The following is a 21,973-nucleotide window of genomic DNA, read 5'->3' as shown; positions in this document are numbered from 1 at the left end:
TATTATTTTCATTCACATCTTCGCATTCTTTACTATATTTCTAAATTCCCATGCCTCCACTCTGGAAGAGGATATTTTTGTCGAGCCCCCCCACACACACACACACGGGAATAGCTACAGGTATCTGTATAGTCACAGAGCTGAAGGGAGTGAGTCACAAATCGGTGCATTTACCAAAGACATCAGCTCCAGTGTTGGGGAGGTGAGTTAAAGCAAACCAAGGAAATCTCCGCCATGGGTTTCAGATGTTATTTGATGGCATACAAGTTAGTGATCTGCTAAATTAATAAATTCCAGGTGGGTGGGGTGATGCACACTTTTAGTCAAAGTACCTGGGAGGCAGAGGCAGGCAGATTTCTTTGGGTTCAAATTCAGAAGTTCTAGGCAATAGGACTACATAGAGAGATCCTGTCTCAAGTTAATTAGTTAAAAATAAATTTTCTTACCTGATAAGTCAGGAATATTAGGTCAGATACAGAGGCTGGAGATAAATGACTACTAAAGGAATACTCTAAGACAATTTTTAAAGATACATTTCTATTATCTTTTTAATTTATGTATTGTGTTCAGGTGCTTATATAGGCCAACAGTATCAGATCCTCTGGAGCTGGAGTTAGAGGCACTTGCAAGCACCTATGTGGGTGCTGGGAATGGAACTCAGGTCCTCTGCAGAACAGCTTGAACCACCGAGCCATCTCTCCAGCCCGTCTCCAAGATAATTTTGACTGAGAATCCTCAATGCCTAATCTCCACAATCAGAAAGTTCTAAATCAGTCGGTAGAATCTGCACACATGTGGCTTTTTCAGAGGACCTCAAACACTCTTCCTTTTCTCTCGAGAAAATGTCCTTCTAGTATCTGGAGGACCTGTTACATAACAAAGCGACTCTTATTATTTTAAACCAGAGTTGGCAAGAGAGTCTTTACAGATCTCTAGCCTAGATCTGTTTGGACTGTTTCTTCCTCCAAACACGCGCTCGGTCCGTCCTATGTTGGAGTACCTGCTTTTCCCCGAAGGTAGTCTTCTGCGGTTAAAGGTTACAATCTCAGCACAAGGAGATACTATATTGTGGGCTCTTCTATCCCAGGAAAGAGACTTAGGAAAGAAAATACCGCAGGCGGCAACCACCGGAGGCAGGGAAGGCTACCGCCTCACGACTGATTGGTTTGCTTGACTGCAAGAGCAGCAAAGCCTTCGGCTGGTCTCCGCGTGTGATTGGCTGCTGAAGCCCCACCCCCTCTCCAATTGGACAGAGTTGTGAGACTAGCCCCACCCCCTCTCCAATTGGACAGAGTTGTGAGACTAGCCCCACCCCCTCTCCAATTGGACAGAGTTGTGCGACTAGCCCCACCCCCTCTCCAATTGGACAGAGTTGTGCGACTAGATTGGTGGAGCTAATGCAGCCAAAAGCTCCCGGTGCAAGGCAGAGATGGCGACTGCAATCAGGCTGCTGGGGCGACGGGTGTCCAGTTGGAGACTGCGGCCATCGCCCCTCGCTGTCCCGCAGCGGGCTCACTCGATGCTGCCTGTAGACGATGCTATCAACGGGTTAAACGAGGAGCAGAAGCAGGTAGGGAGGCCGGCCCGAAGGCCTCGTGGCCCATGTCCCATCCCACAAGTAACTTGTGCCTGCCGGGCCTTGGAAGCGTCACTAGTAAGCCAGGGAAAGGAACTGTTCCCTTTCTCCCCTTAGCTAATGCCCAAGCCTCTGACTCATCGTTATCTCTAGTGAGGGAATATTTGCAACAGACAGCAAGGCAGAGCTGCTAGAAGGAAATAGAAAAGTAAAAGAACCAAAGCTCCCAGGAGACTGGTGGTATTTGGGTGGGAGGATTGGTTGGCCCTGTCCCTAGTAGCAATCATGCGTCGACTCAGACTCCAGCCAATAGTCTACGCGTATCGATCCCCTTCCCTCTAGACTCTGCCTTTGTAGACCAGGCTGGCCTTGAACTCTAGTGTGTCTGATTGCCTCTGCCTCCAGAGTGAGGGGTTTAAAGACATGGGCCACCACACCAGGCTTTAAGTTATGGTTCTCAGTTGAAGGTTGAGATTAGGGTTGATCCATAACCAACAAGGCATTGGTTTTTGTTTTTGTTTTTCCAGTGGGAGACTTAAGGAATTCTGAAATGCACCCTTAGTTTGCTTTCTTCCCTTCCTCAAGGCCTAGAGCACAAGGCTGAAGAAGACCTTGAAGGATGTGTTCACAGATTGCCTGTCCACCCTTATTGCTGGGTTTAAGGCTCTAAATAAAACCCTAGTAAATACTTCCCGGGATGGCTCGGGTTCCAGCAATGTATGTATTAGGCAATTGCTATAGATTGCCTAAGAAAAGTTCTATGGAGTGATTTTTTAGCACACAATGTTTCTTGAGTCAGATGTGTACAGGGGCGAGTGTTGCTATGAATGTCAGCCTAGGTGGAGGAAGAGTCTAGAAACCCCAGGCCAGAAGACTAACGTAACCTGGATACCAAGGTCCCAGCTTGTCATTCCACTATCCTGTCTTTGTGTTGACTGGTTCTCTGTGTCCTAGAGAACAATGGTTGCATTCAGATCTTTGGGGCAAACATACTTTTAGGATGTAACTTTCCCACAGTCGTGTTTTATTTTTATTTTATTTATTGATTTATTTACATGCAAATCCCAGTTCTCCCCTCTCCCCCCCTCCTCAGAGAGGGTAAGATGGGACTAAGGCCCTTTCTCCTCTCCCCCCTCACCCCCGTGCCTAGGCTGAGCAAGATCTCTCTATATAGAGAAGGGGTCCACAAAGTCAACCCATGCACTAGAAATTAGATCCTGGTGCCACTGCCAGTGTCCCCACACACTGTCCAAGCCACACCACCATCAGCTGTTTTCAGGGGGCCTAGTTCGGTCCTATGCAGGTGCCCCAATTGTCAGTCCGGAATCAGTGTCCTCCCACTAGCTCGGGCCAGCTGAATCTGTGGGTTTCCCTACCACAGTCGTGTTCCTAAGCACCTGGAACGTCAATGTTCATATGGAATATCATTTTTGTCTCTATACCATCCTACAGCAATAAAGGAATTGGGTATTTGCTGGTGAACTCATTTACCTTTTTAGCTGATTCTTATATTTACTTTCTCTTTGTGTACAAGTGTTTCTGCCAGAATGTATGTACGTGTCCCACGCTCCCACCTGGTGCTAGCAGAGGTTAGAAGATGGAATCCTATCCCCTGGAATTGGAGTGCTTGGAATCGAATCTAGGTCATCTGCAAAGGCGGGAAGTCTTTAGTAGGATTATCACTGTTGCGATAAAACACCATTACCAAAAGCAACTTAGAAAGGAAAGGGTTTATTTTATTTGGCTTACACTTCTACATCTTAGTCCATCATTGAAGGAAGTCAGGACAGCAATTCAAATAGGACAGGAACTGAGAGGGAGGAGCTGATGCGGAGGCCATGGAGGGGTGCTGCTTACTGACTTGCTCCTCATGGCTTGCTCAGCCTGCTTTCTTATAGACCCCAGAACCAACTGCTCAAGGATGGCCACTCTGTGATCTCCCCCATCAATTACTACTTAAGAAAATGCCTTTTAATGGGAAACGGGGAGCAGGTGGAAATTTTAATTAAAAAAGAATAAAAATTAAAAAAAAAAAAAGAAAATGCCTTTTTTTTTTTTTCAGATTTGCTTATTTATTATGTATACAGTGTTCTGTCTGCATGTATGCCTGCAGGCCAGAAGAAGGTGCGAGATCTTATTACAGATGGTTGTGAGCCACCATCTGGGTGCTGGGAATTGAACTCAGGACCTCTGGAAAAGCAGCCAGTGCTCCCATGATCCTCCCCAAAACGACATAGTCAGGTCTGCCACAGACACTGCCCTGGTATCAACTTATGTCCTAGTTAGGGTTGCCATTGCTTCAATAAAACACCATGACGGAAAGCAGCACGAGGAGGAAAGGGTTAATTTGTCTTCCACTTCCACACCTTAGTCCATCATTGAAGGAAGCCAGGACAGGAACTCAAACAGGGCAGCAACCTGGAGGCAGGAGCTGATGCAGAGGCCATGGTGGGTGCTGCTAACTGGCTTGCTCCTCCTGGCTTGCTCAGTCTTTCCCATAGAGCCCAGACCCACCCCTCACCCTGGGGTGGCCCCACCCACAATAGACTTGATCCTCCCCCATTGATCACTAATTAAGAAAATGCCCTGCAAGCTTATCTACAGCTGGATCGTGTGGAGGCTTTTTCTCAATGGAAGCACCCTCCTTTCCAAGGACCCTAGCTTGTATCAAGTTGATTTTTAAAAAAATATTTATTTATTTATTTATTATGTATGCAATATTCTGTCTGTGTGTATACCTGCAGGCCAGAAGAGGGCACCAGACCCCATTACAGATGGTTGTGAGCCACCATGTGGTTGCCGGGAATTGAACTCAGGACCTTTGGTAGAGCAGGCAATGCTCTTAACCTCTGAGCCATCTCCACAGCCCCCATCAAGGTGACTTTTTAAAAAGAAAAAAAGAGGGATGGAGAGATGGCTCAGTGGTTAAGAGCACTGACTGCTCTTCCAGAGGTCCTGAGTTTAATTCCCAGCAACCACATGGTGGTTCACAACCATCTGTAATGAGATTTGGTGCCCTCTTCTGGCATGCGGGCATACATGGAGGCAGAATGTTGTATGCATAATAAATAGATAAAATCTTGAAAAAAGAAAAAAATACAACTAGCCAGCACATGCTCTTAACCACTGACCGGTTGTCTAGCCCCGCACTTGCCTTTCTAAATCAGTGTTGTTGCAGTGCACTGGCCTGACTCTGAGCACTGATGAGGATTGCCTTTGTTTGTAGTTGGTATTTTATACTGTGCCTTGTTTTGAAACAGGATATTGCTAAGTGGCCAAGCTGGCCTGGAGATTTTAGTATCTTCCTGCCCAGCTTCCTGAGTGCTAGGATTATAGATAAGCATGCGCCCCCCAAAAACATACACCATTTGTGTGTATTCGTTGTACATAGCGTTAGGTTGCATAAGGACTTTTCCATGGACTTTGAACATATTCTATCCTATAATTCTCTCTCTCTCTCTCTCTCTCTCTCTCTCTCTCTCTCTCTCTCTCTCTCTCTCTCTCTCTCTCTGAGACAGTGTCTCACTATATAGACCAACCTAGCTGGACTCAGAGATCCGCCTACTTCCATGCCATTATAACAAGCCTTTTTTAAATTTTTTTTGAAGATTTTTTTGAGCTGTATTATTATTGTGTGTATATGTGGCAGTAATAGGACAGCTTTTTAGAGCATGTTCTCTCCTTCCGCCTCTCCACGGGTTCAGGGGGCACTAAACGCAGGCCTTCAGGCTCACAAGGTGCACATTTAACCTGCTGAGCCATCTCTCCAGCCCGCGATGTTCTTCTATAGTAGTTTGGCAAGGCCTGGATGACATGGCAAACTCTGGCTTCAGATGGGAAGAAGTTAAATATTAAGTCAGTTTTGCTCTTGTAGCCAAATGAAAGGTGGAGGCAGGGCAGAGAAATGAAGAGTGTGGTTACAAGTGGAGCTGAACCAGAGCTCTAGCTGGGGGCAGGAGGCTGTGTCACTTAGAGGCTGCGTGAAGTGCTTGGGTCTGTGATTCTCCCATAGCCCTAGTCTCATTGCATCAATGTAGGCCAGCAAGATGACCCAGTGGTAAAGGGCGCTTGCCACTAAATCTGCTGACCTGAGTTTGAGTCTCAGGACCCATGTGGTAGCAAGAAAGAACTGACCCCAAAAGTCGTCCCCTGATCCAGACATGCGCAGTGGTATTCCGCCATGCACACACAAAACAAATAAACGTGATTTTAAAAACCAAGAACAGAAGCAGCGCCTGGCTGTATGATTGGCCGAGAGCCACTTTGGTGACCTCGGGCTTCACACCTGGGTCTCTGGTGCTCAGGGCTAGGGCTCTAGTTTTGCCAGCAGGGCAGTGTCTCATCTCATTGAGTAATCTTTTAGCCACAGTCTCAAGGATGATGGAGAGATTGGAGTGTCAGGACAAAGTGGGAGTGTCTGGAGTGCCGGGAATGGGTAGTGGGAAGGTACAGGGAAGGCTGGACGGCCAGTGGAGGACAGGATGTACGGACTGGCTTAGAGGCTTGTGTGTTACTCTGAGGAGTACAGCAGGAAGGCACGGAATAATTTTATGTAGGAAAACAGCATCTTAAAAATCATCTTTAATGCTCGAGGGACTGAGGTACATGAGTTCAAGGCTAACTTGGGCAAAATTTAATCTTAAAATTACTAAAATGGCAATATCTTAATCATTTCCAAGATGTCTAAACCAAGAATCTTTTTTTGGTTTTTCAAGAGGATCCCTCTGTATAGCCCCTGCTGTCCTGAAACTCAGTAGTCTAGGCTGACCTTGAACTCACAGAGAATTCACTTGCCTCTGCCTCAAGTGCTAAGATTAGAGGTGTGAGCCACCACCACCCAGCTACCAAGAACGTTAATAAAGGGAGAGAATATTAGTGTCCTATTTACTATTGTTATGGTGAACGCCATGACCAAAAAGCAAGTTGGGGAGGAAAAGGTTTATTTGGCTTACACTTCCACATTGAAGGAAGTCAGGGCAGGAACTTGAACAAAACTGGAATCTGGTGGCAGGGGCTTATATCGGGGTGCTGCTTACTGGCTTGCTCCTCGTGGCTTGCTCAGCCTGCTAACTTATAGAACCCGGTACCACCCCCACCAGGGGTGGCCATACCCATAATAGACTGTGCCCTCCCGCATTGATCACTAATTAAGAAAATGCCCAAGCCGGGCAGTGGTGGCACACACCTTTAATCCCAGCACTCGGGAGGCAGAGGTAGGTAGATCTGAGTTCGAGGCCAGCCTGATCTACAGAGCAAGTTCCAGAAAAAGTTCCAAAGCTACACAGAGAAACCTTGTTTCGAAAAAACAAAAAAGAAAGAAAAAAGAAAATGGAAAATGCTCTATAAGCTTGTCTACAGTGGGATCTGATAGAGGCGTTTCTCAGTTGAAGTACTCTCCTTTCTTTTTTTCTTTTTTCTTTCTTTCTTTTTTTTTTTTTTTTGGTTTTGTTTGTTTGTTTTTTCAAGACAGAGTTTCTCTGTAGCTTTGGTGCCTGTCCCGGAACTAGCTCTTTTTTTTTTTTTTTAAATATTTATTTATTTATTATGTATACAATATTCTGTCTGTGTGTATGCCTGCAGGCCAGAAGAGGGCACCAGACCTCATTACAGATGGTTGTGAGCCACCATGTGGTTGCTGGGAATTGAACTCAGGACCTTTGGAAGAGCAGTCAGTGCTCTTAACCACTGAGCCATCTCTCCAACCCCCGGAACTAGCTCTTGTAGACCAGGCTGGCCTCAGACTCACAGAGATCCGCCTGCCTCTGCCTCCCTAGTGCTGGGATTGAATGTGTGTGCCACCACTGCCCAGCGAAGCTCCCTCTTTTCTGATGCTTCTGAAGAAGCATAATTCAGTGGGACCCCTAAGCCTTGACCTGACACTACATGGTGAGGGTGCCTGTGGCCTTCAGCCACAGGGACATTGCTCTCAGTGGCAATCACATCTGGTTTCAATAGCCTCTGTCTTACTTTTCTTCTCTAGCTTCGTCAGACTATATCTAAGTTCGTGCATGAGAACCTGGCCCCCAAAGCCCAAGAGATTGATCAGAGCAACGAGTTCAAGAACCTGAGAGTGAGTTGCAAGGCTGAGGGTGTGAGTGGCAGCTTCTGGAGTAGTGCTGTGTTGCACTGGTGCCCAGAAAGGTGCACCCCATCTCCTGGTGACAGAGACCTCCCTAAGTGTATAGTTGCTTTCTTTGAATGGCTTGGTCTTGTCCTGGCCACCTGTGGCTAACTGCCGCCTTGAAACTCGCCCACTCTGTTCTTTTGATAGGAGTTCTGGAAGCAGCTGGGGAGCCTGGGAGTACTGGGCATCACAGCCCCTGGTGAGTATGGCTTCTCTCCCTAAAGAGACGCTCTCTTTTGCTAAAACAGGCTCGAAGGGAAGTGGGTATGGTGGCACAATCCTGTAATCCCAGCATTAAGAGGCCTGAAACAGAAGGGTGGCTCTGAGTTCAAGGTCAGCCTGTGCTAAGCAGTAAGTTCCAAACCAGCCTAGGCTACAGAGTGAGACCCTGATTCAGAAAAACAAAAACAAGGGGCTGGAGAGAAGGCTCAAACTAGGAGCATTTGCTGTGTAAACATGAGGACCAGAGCTCAGAGCACAGCACTCTGTAAAAGCCAGGCCTGTCCCACCATTGCCTGGAATCCCAGAAGTGACTGGAGGCTTGCTGGGGCTTGTTCGCACTCACATGCTGCTATCCTAGCCAAAAAAAACATGAGTTCTAGATTCAGTGAGAGATCCTACCTCAAAAAGAACAACAGAGGTTTCTGTCCCACCCAGTCCCGCAGCCGTTCAGTCCCAAAGAAACACACACAGAAAAAAAAAAAAAAAAGAAACACACAGAGGCTTACATTAATTATAAACTGGTTGGCCTATTAGCTCAGGATTCTTATTAACTCTCTTTTTTTTTTTTTTTTTTTTTTTTTTGGTTTTTCGAGACAGGGTTTCTCTGTGGTTTTGGAGCCTGTCCTGGAACTAGCTCTTGTAGACCAGGTTGGTCTTGAACTCACAGAGATCCACCTGCCTCTGCCTCCCAAGTGCTGGGATTAAAGGCGTGCGCCACCACCGCCCGGCTTCTTATTGACTCTTATAACTTATATTAACCCATAATTCTTATCTGTGTAAGCCATGTGGCTTGGTACCTTTTATCAGTGAGGCATTCTCATCTTGCTTCCTTTGTGTCTGGGTGACGACTGCAGACTGAGCCTTTCCTCTTCCCAGAATTCTCCTGTTCTGGTTGCTCCACCTGTACTTCCTGCCTGACTACTGGCCAATCAGCATTTTATTAAAGCAATACAAGTGACACATCTTTATAGGGTAGAAGACCATTGTCCCACAGCACATGATGGCACACGCCTTTAATCCCACCAGAGGCAGGTGGATCTCTGTGAATTCGAGGCCAGCCTGATCTACAGAGCAAGTTCCAGGACTACACAGAGAAACTCTGTCTCAAAAAAAAAAAAAAAAGAAAAAAGGGACAAGGTAGAGAGAGATAGAAGAGGATGCCCGATATCCTCCTCTGGCGTCCCGTGTGTCCACAGGAGTGTGTGTGCACTCACATACACATGTGCACATGCATCATGCATACATACATATACATAGGTCCACTCATACACACACGCGGAAATCAACAACCAAACAGAAAGAGAAGGGAGAGTTCGTTTCCAAAGTACTTCCTCATCCTTGAACCTGAAACAATGCCCATTGACATCATCCTTAGGGATGACAAAAAGGCAGGATCTCTCAGACTCTTGACCTGCTATTTTTTTAATTCCATGCTGAAGATTTAATGAGAGCCTTGCATCCTATGGAATCTGCATGCTCTACAGATGCCTCCAGATGATTTGGGGGAGTGTAGAATAACTGTCCTGGTGGATCGGTTCCCTCAGGGACCCCTGAGCTCTGTCTCTCTAGTGGCCGGTACGTGGGAATCTTTAGGAAAAGTACTCTGCTCACGGCCTGTCCACCAAGCTCATTTGGGGTCAGAAATGGGACTAAGAAGGATGTCTGGGTCCTCAGGTAAGGTGGTCCCATGATAATCTTGAGTTTTAGTAGGCTCTTGGGCCTGCCCAGTATCCCCTGTGTGTGTTACAACTTGTTTGGGGTAAAAAGGCAGGACGCTGGTATATTATGGTTCTGTGTTGCCTTCCAGAAAAAGAATCTGCCTGGGTTGCCATGACAGTAAATGCCTGAGCTGTTGGCCTCCTCATTCAGCCACGCTCCTGGCCATGAGGGCAATACAAGAGAACTGGTTCTCTCTCTCTCTCTAGCTCTCTCTCTCTGTGTCTCTCGTTTGTTTGTTTGTTTGGTTTAGTTTTTTGTTTTTTTGTTTTTTTTTTTTTTATCAAAACAGGGTTTCTCATGTAGCCCCAGCTGTCCTGGAACTGTCTCTGCAGACCAGGCTGACCTTGAACTCAGAGATCCACTGGCCTTTGCCTCCTGGGTGCTGGGACTGGAGGTGTGAGCTACCACTGCCCAGCAGAGCAACTGTCTAATCCCATACTTGGAAGGCTAAGGCAGGAAGACTGGAAGTCCAGAGCCAACCTGGGCTACAGAGCTAAGATCCTCACTCAAAAAGGGGTTGTGGGGATGTAGCTGGAGTGATGGCTCAATGGTGAAGAGCACTGGTTGCTCTTGCAAAGGACCCACCTCCGGTTCCCAGCACCCAAATGTTGCCCCACATCCATCCATTGACTCTGGTTGCAGGAGCTCTTCTGTCAGCCAAGGGCACGAGGTATCACATGGTACAGGCAAACACCGTGTGCATAAAATAAATAAATGTAAAAGTGTTTAAGGGGAATAAAGCTAATATTTGTACAAAGCATGCACTATTTACATAATGAGTAGTAGAGGATTTAGAGGATATGGGCAGGTATGCATAAATTATATTGCCGTTTTCTTTATGTAAGAGATGTGACTGGATTTGGTATCAGAGACAGGTCTGGAAACCAAAGGTACAGGTGTTGGTTTGACGGGTGTCAGTATATTTCACCTTATATCCTCCTGGGGTTTGAGTTGACCCTGGAAACTTACCCTGGTGATACAATGAAACTGTTTCATTTAAACCCTGTCAATGTGAGCGAGTTTCACATTGACATAGGGAAGAGCCTTTTGGGAACCCCCTAGCAAGATTCTCTTTGTGCTTTGAGGGTTTATGATCCAGCCCAACATAATATGTTTCTGAATCAGAATGTATTTAATAAAACAAAGAAGGAATTTAAAATCAAGTGGCTGAATGAAGCCAGGCTGTGTGATTAAACTCCTGTAACCCAGCACTTGAGAGACAGAGGTAGGAAGGTTGGAGGTTCAAGGCCACCCTGAGGTGTATGAGACCCTGAGGAAGAAGCTGAGGATATAGCTCAGTTGTTAGAATGCCTGTCCCCAACATGACAGAAATGAATGGTGCCTATAATCCCAACACTCAGAGGTAAGGCAGGAAGAGCAGAAATTTGAAAAGAAAGGTGGAAGGAAGAAAAGGAAAGAAATGAAACGGAGGAAATCTGGGGTAGGGGAGTAGCTTACTGGCAAGAGTGTGTATACTTTGCATGAAGTCCTAAGTTTGATCCCCAGCACCACACTTAAAAAATAAGAAATCAAGCCGGGTGGTGGTGGCCCATGCCTTTAATCCCAACACTCTGGAGGCAGAGGGAGATGGATGGATCTCTGTGAGTTTGAGGCCAGCCTGGTCTACAGAGCGAGTCCCAGGACAGCTAAGACTGATACACAGAGAAACCCTGTCTCAGAAAACAAAAACAAGAACTCAGATAAAGTCCTTTCGAGTGGGAACTGCAAAAAGAAAGCCAGGGCTATTGTTTGTGCTGGGGATTGAACCTAAGACCTTGCACATGCCAGACATGAACCCTAACACTGAGCTATGTCCCCACCTCTTTTCCTATTGTTTTATCTTGAGTCTGGGTCTCACCAAGTTGCCCTAGCTGGCCTTGAACTCCCTCTGTAGCCAGGTAAGACTTGAATGTGTTCTTCCTGGCTCTCAGGTGGCTGAGACATACACCAGCAGGCCCCAGCTGAAGGATGAGTTTTGAAGGCCAGACAGGAGTTCTGTTTCCTATTTTACTTCCTGGAGTTGCGGTTGGCAGCTTTGCTCCCCTGAGCATTGTGCGGCCTGAGAGCTCAGACGAGTGTGTTTATGGAACCAAGGGACCGAGACACTTGGATTTGTTTTGGAACAGCTTTCAAGGAGTACGTGCTTCCTTTCTCTTTTCCATTTTCTGTTCTTTTCCTTTCCCTCCTAATTTTTTGAGATGGGGCCTCAGATAGCCCAGGCCAGCATTGAGTTTGCTACGAAGCCAAAGACAGCATTGAACTCATGATCTTCCCACCTCCACCTTCCAAGTCCCGGGTTACAGGTGTGTGCTACTATGCCCATTCTGAAAACCTCTTTTAAAAAAATTATATATCTCTGTGTGTGTGTGCACGTACCTGTGTGCGCACCTGTTGAGTATGCCACATATATGTATCAGCCTTACTTTGTTCCCAAAGCTATGTTTTAAACTCTCACCTCTGGACCAGAGAGATGGCTCGGTGGTTAAGAGCATCCCCTGTCTTCCAGATACCAGGTTCAGCCCTTGGTATCCACACTGTGTGGAGCACACTACCTATAACTCTAGCTCAGGGCAGTGGTTCTCAACCTTCCTAATGCTGCAACCCTTTAATATAGTACCTCATGTGGTAACCCTCAACTGTAAGGTTATTGCTACTTCATAACTGTAATTTTGCCACCGTTGTGAATGGTGATGTAAATATTTTGGGGGGTAGGTTTCTCAAAGGGGTTGAGAGTCACCACTCTAGGGGCTCTTCTGGTATTGGGGGGCACCTGTACACGTGTGGCATTAAACACATGATAAGTAAGGAAAAACACTAATAAATCTTTTTTAAAATCTCACCTTCTTGAGGCCTCTGCACATACCCAGTCTGTAACTGGTTTTGGTGCTCTGAGCATGGCCCCCTTCCCGCCCACCCCCTTCATATTTCTTTGCCTTCTTTCTTCCTGCATCCATCTGCTTCTGCCTTCTGTAACTTCTGGTGGAGTGGGTGCTCAGGTTTTTGCTTGTCCTTACTGAAGATGTCTGGGATAAAGCCAGAGTCGGCGGTGATAGTCTCTGAAGTGCAGTTCCCCGCCAGCGTCAAGCGGAACAAGGTGTACGTCCTTCTGAGCAGAGCCCCTGGCAACAGCCTACCAGCCTTGCTAGGGGAACCTGGAATAGCTACCAGGGTGTTTCTTTTCTGCCAATTAATAAAAGATTCCTGCCGGGCAGTAGAGGCGCACACCTTTAATCCCAGCACTCAGGAGGCAGAGGCAGGTGGATCTCTGTGAGTTCGAAGCCAGCCTGGTCTATAGAGTGAGTTCCAGGACTGGCTCCATAGCTACTGGGAAATCCTGCATCTCAAAACCAAACAATTAAAAAAATAAAAGACTCCTGTCGTTGTTCCAGTGTAACCTGGTTGCCTTTCTGCTTCCCACACTGCCCCACTTCCAGTTCAGTATGGCGGCTCTGGCCTGGGCTACCTAGAACATGTGTTGGTGATGGAAGAGATATCCCGGGCTTCTGGAGCAATAGGGCTCAGCTACGGTGCCCACTCCAACCTCTGCGTCAACCAGATTGTTCGCAACGGGAATGAGGCGCAGAAAGAGAAATACCTTCCCAAGGTGAGGAGACGGGAATGAAGGAATCCACATGGACTCGGCACTACCACTGTGTGACATGCCCTTCCCTTGGTGGGGACAAGCAGATTCTCATTGTCGTCCTATTCCTACGAACTAAACAGAATTAGGAGAATGACTGAGATTGATTTGAAATACTTAAATCAAAAAAATCTAACTGCGTGGTGGTGGCGCACACCTTTGATTCCCAGCACTTAGGCAGCAGAGACAGGGGAATCTCTGAGTTCAAGGCCAGCTTGGTCTATAGAGCAAGGTCTAGGACAGCCAGAGCTACACAGAGAAACCCTGTCTCAAAAAAAAAAAAAAAATGGGGATGGGGCCTTCAGTCAGAGCTGTGGTGACTTCCATGTGTGGAGTTTCAGCTGCTTGGGAGGCAGAAGAAGGAAGATCATGAGTCCCAGCTTGGCTGATTTGGCAAGGCCATGTCTCAGGGCAAATAAGAGTGGGTAAAAGTGCCTGCCTGCCACCAAGCTTGATAACCTGACTTTGATACGCATAGTGGAGAAAGCACCAACTTTCTTCCGCAAATTGCCCTCTGATATGAGTGTGCACACACACACACACACACACACGCACACAGTGGCCTTTGTGTATACATAAACACAGAGAACAAATAAATAAAAATATAATTTTTAAAAGTCTAAAGACTGGGGACTGAGAGGAGGGCTCAGTGGTAAATCCCGTGCATAGCATGCCTGAGACCCTGGAGCTAATCCCCACTGCTGCCAAAAGTGGTGGAAGTGGAAGAAAAAGAGGCCTTCCAGATAGTTACTCCACCTTGCTCTACAGGGAGTTTGCAGGGTGGAATATGGGCAGGAAGAGCAGTCCCTGGAGCTGCTGCAGGAGGCTTCCAAGGTCCTAACAAGGCGGGTCTTGGTTTTCCTTGTAGCTGATCAGCGGTGACTTCATCGGAGCCCTGGCCATGAGTGAGCCCAATGCTGGCTCTGATGTCGTCTCCATGAAGCTTAAAGCGGAAAAGAAAGGTAAGGCCACTTGCCACAAGGCAGCTGGAAAAGGCAGGTGGGGGTCTCTGCTGGGTTCCCAGTATGGCTTCTCGGCAAGGCGGCAGCAGTTACCCAACTGGTTGGCTGAAGCAAGACAGGAGACTTCAGCCAACAGCCAGCGGCCTGCTGTCCCTTAGGTGATCACTATGTTCTGAATGGCAACAAGTTCTGGATCACCAATGGCCCTGACGCCGATGTCCTCGTTGTCTACGCCAAGACAGATCTGTCTGCCATACCAGCTTCTCGGGGCATCACAGCCTTCATTGTGGAGAAGGTGAGCATGGGATCAGAGAGACTTTCCAGCCGATTGAGATTCAGTGTTCAGTGTTCTGTGCTCTGCTCCCAGGAAGGAGCTGGTAGCAGAAGCTGAGGAAGGTAGCCCTGAAGTCAAGTCTGGTGCTGATCCAGTTGCTCAGAAGTAGAGCAGCTGCTTAGCACATAAGACCCTGGTTTCGATTTTCAGCATTACAGAAAAAAAAAAAAAAAAGAAAAAGAAAAAAGAGACCCAGAGAGGCTGGGTCAAGTCTGAAGACAGAAAAGCTGTCTGTCCACAGAGTCAAGGAAGAAGAAAATGGAAAAGAAGCTATGGGATTTTCTTACTGGACTGAGCAGGAGCTGTGGGGGAGACTGAGGCATGGGCGGGAATGCAAATGCCGATTTGGACACTGTCCCTCCAATAGTATGGACAAGGACAAGATACATCAGGAGTTAGATTAAAACTTAAGAGTTCCATTTTGGTTTTGCTTTAGTTTTAAACAAACCAGGAACTGGACAAGGCTATTTGTATTTGTAATATGAGTGGCGCTTGATGGGCAGAGGCAAGTCTGAAGTTAGCCTAATCCTTATAATAAGGTCCAGGACTGTATAGCTTGATTGTCCCCAAAAAATAAAAGCAGGAGACAGCAAAGTTTTCTGTATAGAGAAAAGAAAACCAGGGTCATCTTTTGTTGTTGTTTTATTGTTTTTTAAGATGGAATCTCTTTGTGTAGCCCTGTCAGGTCTAGAACTCACTGTATAGAGCAAGCTTCCCTTGAACTCACAGAGATCTGTCTGCCCTAGTCTCCCAAGTGCTGGGATTAAAGGCATGCGCCCCAGCCTGGAAAAAGTTGGAGATATATAAGTTAAGGGAGCAAGTGTTGGCTTCACACCATTTGCCTACTGTTGGTGAAGAAAGAGGGCAGGTGCCACTGAGGCTTGGGGACCTAGCTGCAGGGGACTGGTAGAAAGTTTACTACATGGTTAAGTTAAGCAAGAGGTTGGCAGGGCACCCTGTGAGGAGGAGGAGTCGGCTGGCTGAGACGGGAACTGGAAAGGCCTGGGGGTAACAACAGCATGTGCCTTCACTCCCCTGTCACCTGATGACACATGTGCATCCAAGTCACCCTGGTCAAAGCGTGCTCGTAGTCGGAGTTGGGGCTCCTTTAGGGACAGGTGGCTAAGGAAAAGGGAGCAGAGGAGTTGTCGTGGGCTCTGAGAGTGTCTTCAGAGTCGTGTCCCTGGGAGAGTGACGAGAGCTGGGGACTTCATGTTTTGCTGAGGAAGAACTGCTCCCCTGAGAACTTAGGAGCAGCAGACTGGCGGCAGAGGTGTTGGGAAGAAAGTGGGTGGGACTTGAAGACTGGAGTTTTGCATCCAGAGAGAGAACTTGGGAGTAAGATGTGGGTAGGTATCCGAATCGGTAGGTAGAGTGAGTTTCCCCTTTACTAGGCCCCCTTGGGGCAAGTCTAACCAGGACCTCCTTTGGTTTCCTGCGAAGGGTATGCCTGGTTTTAGTACCTCCAAGAAGTTGGACAAGCTGGGCATGAGGGGCTCCAACACCTGTGAGCTTGTTTTCGAAGACTGCAAAGTTCCTGGTAAGTGTCCCGAGAATAAGGGAGTCTCCATCCTGGCTCCTCTGCAAGCTGGAGAAGCCCATCTCAGCATTACTGAGGTTCACCACCGTTACGTGCTCCATGATACGCAGCTAGGCTGTGGGCTTAGGGCTGCTGGACTGCTGTCTGCCCTGGCCACAGCCCCTGCTGCTGCTTGCTTGCCTGCCCAGATGAAGGCTGGTAAGGCTACTGTCACCCACTGACACCCTTCCATCTCTCTGTGCAGCCAACATGCGCTTGGCCAGCTTCTTGTCTCCTTTGTAAACAACCCAACAGAAATGTGTTAAAGAAGGAAGAAGTTCTTTTGGCTCATGGTTTCAGGTGTCAAGCCTACGATCTGTTGGCTCCTTTGTTCCTGCAGTACTGTGAGCCAGAGCATAAAGGTAGAAGGGCCTGGGGAGAACGGCTTATCAGGATAAGTAGCAGAGATAAAAAAGAGGCCAGAGTCCCATTAGACTCTCAAAGGCACACACCCAGTGGCCCATTTTTCCTGGAGGCCTTGTTTGTGTTTCCATTGTCTCATTAATGCTGTCAAATTAGGAATCCATCATCGGGTTAATCCATTGATTGGGCCAGCCTTCACGGTCCAGTCACGTCCCAAACCCCACCCCAGAACACTGCTGCACGGAGAACCCCAACTTCAGCACACCGGCCCGCAGGGGGCCATTTTGTGTCCAAACCACAACACTCTGAATTACACTCGGTAATGATGCTAAAAGCCCTTCTGAAATAAGTTGACAGAAGCCAGACTCGATGAAGGAGAGGTAATTTGATTTTGCAGGAATATTTTATCCCCTGTGCCGTAACTGTGAACGTGACACTATGTAGCACTGTGAGAGAAAGGAGGGTGTGGATCTGGTCATGAATAAGGACCGTTTCGTGTATCAGTGTGAACCTTCCAGAAACAGAATGCCGTGTCCAGAAAGAGTCTCTAGGAAGAATCCATACAGACTCGCCTTTTAGAAAAAACAGAAAATGCATTCACCAGCCTTAAAGGTGGATTAAGTTGTCAAGTTTTTATACCAAACGTTCTGCCCACATCTCCCAAGTCCTCACTAGGGGGTAGCTGCCCATCGGCTTCTGTCACAACCACCCTAACTCTCGACCAAGCAGTTGTCATGGACATTGCAGAAAGGTGACCCTGAACCCGAGCACACGACCTCAGTCCGACGAGTCCTTTGATTTCTGCATGACTAGACATCAGGTGTAGAAAGAGGCGAAGAGGGGAGGGTGACTTCCAAACCAATCCTAGGGAGTCCAGGGTGAGGAAAGAAAGCCCTAACAACTTGGGGCTCTGTAGTGTTGTGGACGGTGCAGGACCCCGAGAACTCCGCTTCTGACTGAAGTGACAAAAGCCATATTTTCCTCTCGCCGGAAACCTGAGTTGAAGGTGGAATAGTGTGCTTTTGTACCTCGTGTAACATAGTACTTTGTGTAAAAGTGAAGAGGCTATGAACGGCCCTCTCTGGCGTTTATCCCGGCAGCTGCTAATATCCTGAGCCAAGAGAGTAAGGGGGTCTACGTATTGATGAGCGGGCTAGACCTGGAACGCCTGGTGCTGGCAGGTGGACCCCTTGGGTAAGTGTGAGGGGGCTGGGGACCTCCTGGGTAAGCTTCACCAGTGTGAGGCTTATTGGGGAAGCTAGTGCACCCCTGGATGAGTGTGAAACTCGGGGCAACCTGAGCTTGCCAGTCTTGTTAGGTTAGCAGCCTCCCCCTGATAAGGAAGGGAGAAACAAAGGAAGCTACTTTGTGGTTTATCCTCTGTCCTTGAGAATCTTCTCCTGTATTTAATTTCTTCACACAGAGGGAAATGTCACTATGTGACAGATGGCAGGTGAGGCCCACTCTGCTTAGTCAGTGTGGTTGTGAAACAAGAAGCGCAGACTCTGACACCTGCCTGCTGCACCACACCCAACTGATCTCAGAGGACCTGCCTGGGAGCTGGGCAGGCAATGCTGTCGCTGAGACAGCAGGGAGGCTCTCGGGGACTTCAGTTCCTCCTCCTCCTCCCACCTCAACCCCCAGGCCTAATCCTCTGACACCCTTTCACCCTGCTTGACATCACACCCCCATGCTGTCTTCCTCCGGCAGGATCATGCAGGCTGTCCTGGACCACACCATTCCCTATTTGCACGTAAGGGAAGCCTTTGGCCAGAAAATCGGCCAATTCCAGGTAAGGGAAATACTTTCTTTTGCTGGATTAAAGGAGACGAGGAGAGAGTGGTGCGGTTCGGGTTATTGTCCTCTAGCAATGAGCTTGAGTTCTTAGAATGCAGCCCCTTTCCCAGTCAGCCTGGCTTTGGAGAGCCGTCACTTTGTCCTGCCCATTCCTATTGGAGACAGACGAACTAGACTCTGCAAGGCTGGAGGGTAAAGCTGCTGAGCACTGGAGTTTAGGGGAAAGGGAGCCGCGTTTCTCATCCCACCCGTCTGCCGGGAGGAGCTGCCGAAAGCTGCGGCAACTCTGTAGCCTCATCTAGAGCACATTCCATCTCCATTGTCCTAGGCAAGACCCATCTCTTCTCTGTGCCCCTGGCGCCTCATCTCTGGCCCTCAGCTTGTCCTTGCCCTTGACCTGCTTTTAGTCCTTAGAATGTGCCATCATGTTGACCCAGGGCCTCCCTTTGTGCCCAGCTGATGCAGGGAAAGATGGCTGACATGTACACCCGCCTCATGGCATGTCGACAGTACGTCTACAACGTTGCCAAGGCCTGTGATGAAGGCCACATCGTTGCCAAGGTGAGGGCCAGCTCTGGGGGAAGAAGAGGCGGGTTGGTGGGTCATCTCCGGGGACGGGGCCTGTGGGTTTGTAAGGACCCTGCTGAGCAAAGCCTCATCCCACAGGACTGTGCCGGTGTGATTCTGTATGCAGCCGAGTGTGCCACGCAGGTAGCCCTGGACGGCATTCAGTGTTTAGGTGAGTGGCCCTCCCTCTCAACTCCTCACTCGGCTTATGCTAGCCACAGTCATGCTGGCTCCCTAGGCTCTGTCTGCCTCCAGCAACAAGGAAAGGGAAGTTTTTTAAGGGCCATCAGTAAGTAAAGAGAGTGGGGCCCGGAGACACAGTTCAGTGGTTAAAAACACTGGCTTCAGCCGGGCAATGGTGGTCACGCCTTTAATCCCAGCACTCGGGAGGCAGAGGCAGGCTGATCTCTGTGAGTTCGAGGCCAGCCTGGTCTACAAGAGCTAGTTCCAGGACAGGCTCCCAAACCACAGAGAAACCCTGTCTCGAAACCCCCCCCCCAAAAAAAAAGAGCACTGAACACTGGCTTCTCTTCCAGAGGAACCAGGTTCTATTCCCAGCACCCACCTGACAGCTCACAACCATCTGTAACTGCAGTTCTAGGGGGAACCAACATCCTTGTGTGGCCTCCGAGAGCACCGGGCATGAATGTGCTGAGCAGACATGCTGGCAAAACATCCATATACATAAAATCAGTTTTTTAAGAGGGGGAAAAAAACCACAGGGTGGTGGTGGCACACGCCTTTACTGCCGGCACTCAGGAGTCAGAGGCCAGTGGATCTTGAGTTCAAGACGAGCCTGGTTTATGGGGTGAATTCCAGGACAGTCAAGGCTACACAGAGAAACCTGTCTCAAAGAAAAACCCCAAAAATAAAAAGGGAAGAGGAAAATAAATGGCGGGGGACAGGTTGGAGGCTCCGAGTGCCCCTATCTTCCCTGCCTGGCCCAAGGTCAGCAGGAAATGGGGAGAGAGTCTCGGGGGAGCAGCCTCGTTCATCGGTGGCTTAGGTTTGAATTCCATCTCTGCCACAGATTCTGCAGTTTTTTAAAAACGAGGTCCCAGGTGTGTGAGAATGTCGTATAGCTGAGGATGACCTGGAACTTCCAATCCTCCTGCCTCCACCTCCTGACGACTGGGATTATAGGCATAGACCACTGCACCTGGTTTGTGTGTGGTGCTGGGGACTGAATCCAGAACTCTGGGCACACTAGGTGAACACTCTGCAGTCCACGGCCCAGGTTTTGCCCTGTCCATCTCTAGGTCCTCAGCATTCTGACCTTCTAGACCAGCTCTCCCATGCCTTCCTGGCCCCAACAAGCGTCCCTCATTGCCTCTGCTTCTCTTTAGACAGCCGTCCTCCAGAACCTGAATATCCTGGGGTTCTTCTGCGTTCAACCAACAATCAAATATACTCAGAAAAGGCTGGGCATGGGAGTGCACACCTATAATCCCAGCACCTGGGAAACTGAAGCAGGAGGATTGCAACAAGACTGAGACCAACCTGGGCTACTTAGAAACTTCTTGGCCAACCTGGGCTACTTAGAAACTTCTTGGCCAACCTGGGCTACTTAGAAACTTCTTGGCCAACCTGGGCTCTAGCTCAGTGTAGCACACTCAGTAGCACACACATTAGATCCCGGAACTCCAGAAGTTAGGGGTTAGAGGATCAGAAGTTCAAGGTCAGCTTTGGCTATTTTGTGAGTTGAGGGCCAGCCTAGGATAGGCACACCCTGTCGCAGAAGAAAGGAAGTTTGGTTGCCCAGGACACACATGGTTAAAGGAGAAAATTCACTCACACACACACACATACACACGTTGTCCTCTGACCTCTACATGTGCGCCAAGGCACATGTGCATGCACACACATACACACAAAATAAGTAAGTGTAAGACAAAAGGAAAATTGTCCTGAGATGAACATAGACTTCTCTTGTCATGGTTCCCTAAACATTCCAATATAACAACTATTTAAATGACACTTGTATCACATTAGATATATAAACAACCTAGACATATGTAAAATATGAGCTGGGGTCATAACTCAGTGGTAGAGCATTGGCCTACACGGGGAGTGGAGGGTATTGGGAGAATACACGCAGGTTATATGCAAAGAAACCAATCCCTGAAGGTACTAGGGAATGACTCCTCGGCTCTGTTTTTCTTGCTGTCTTCAATTCTGTCCTTTCTCTTCCACCCGTTGTTTCTCTTCACAGGTGGAAATGGCTACATCAATGACTTCCCCATGGGCCGCTTCCTTCGAGATGCCAAACTGTATGAGATCGGAGCTGGGACCAGTGAAGTGAGGCGGCTGGTCATTGGCAGAGCATTCAATGCCGACTTCCGCTAGCACCACGGCCGATTGCCCCCAGTCCTAGCACTGAGACCTTCCTTTAGAAGCAGAGGCATGTTCTCACAGTAGCCCGCCACCCACACGAGGTGGGGTTCTCCAGCCGTGTCAGCCCAGTCTGTCAGGAAAGCTTTAAATGGACCGCACAAAGGACTTGGGTTTTTCTGGGGCTCGTAGGGGGCTTCAGTGACTGTGCCCTTCAGTGACTTCTCCACTTCCCATGTTGCTGTTCTCACCCTCTGGGATGGCACCTGGGATGTGCAGGTACCCTACTCCTGAGCTGGGGCAAACCTCTGGCAGGGAGCCTTTTCCACACAACTGTAGCGGGAGCCCTGCTGCTTCCGATTTTCTTAATGGTCTCTTTTCTTGAGGAAGAGGCAAAAACCTTGTCCTCGTTAGCTGTTTCCCTAAGGTTTAAACAGTTCCAGAACATCTATGTGACAGACCCATGGAAGACAGAGTCCTGGTCTTGCCATGACAGCATGAAAGATTGTCTCTGGATGGCGTCCCTGGTGTGCCTGAATCTAACTGCATCACTCTGTCACGGGCCAGCGCTGGGACTGTTCGTGTGACCTTCTGCAGCCGACTGGGCAGCAGGCACAGGCCCTGTGGCCAGCCCAGGTTGCCTGGCTCAACTCCAGTCTCTCTGCCTGTGTACATTTCTCTAGACACCCTGTGGCTAATTTTGTTATGGCTGCACAGCAGCTGCTGCCATCTTGTATTAAACATACTGCAAATCGAACC

General features: G+C 48.4%; 1 protein-coding gene across 1 annotated transcript; it reads left to right on the top strand.

Moving 5' to 3' along the window:
• Positions 1-1,375: 1,375 nt before the first annotated feature.
• On the top strand, positions 1,376-21,971 carry Ivd (isovaleryl-CoA dehydrogenase). Its single transcript, XM_057781271.1, has 12 exons — positions 1,376-1,570; positions 7,557-7,646; positions 7,848-7,899; positions 13,076-13,245; positions 14,150-14,243; positions 14,402-14,538; positions 16,021-16,117; positions 17,620-17,713; positions 18,230-18,311; positions 18,773-18,877; positions 18,983-19,055; positions 21,096-21,971. Exons 1-12 carry the CDS (start codon positions 1,430-1,432, stop codon positions 21,227-21,229), a joined length of 1,269 nt encoding a protein of 422 aa, XP_057637254.1. The 5' UTR covers positions 1,376-1,429; the 3' UTR covers positions 21,230-21,971.
• Positions 21,972-21,973: the final 2 nt, after the last annotated feature.

The sequence above is a fragment of the Chionomys nivalis genome, chromosome 9, assembly GCF_950005125.1.
Source record: "Chionomys nivalis chromosome 9, mChiNiv1.1, whole genome shotgun sequence".
Taxonomy (NCBI): Eukaryota; Metazoa; Chordata; class Mammalia; order Rodentia; family Cricetidae; genus Chionomys; species Chionomys nivalis.
Note: the sequence above shows the minus strand (reverse complement) of the source record. Positions and strands in the feature narration are given on the sequence as shown.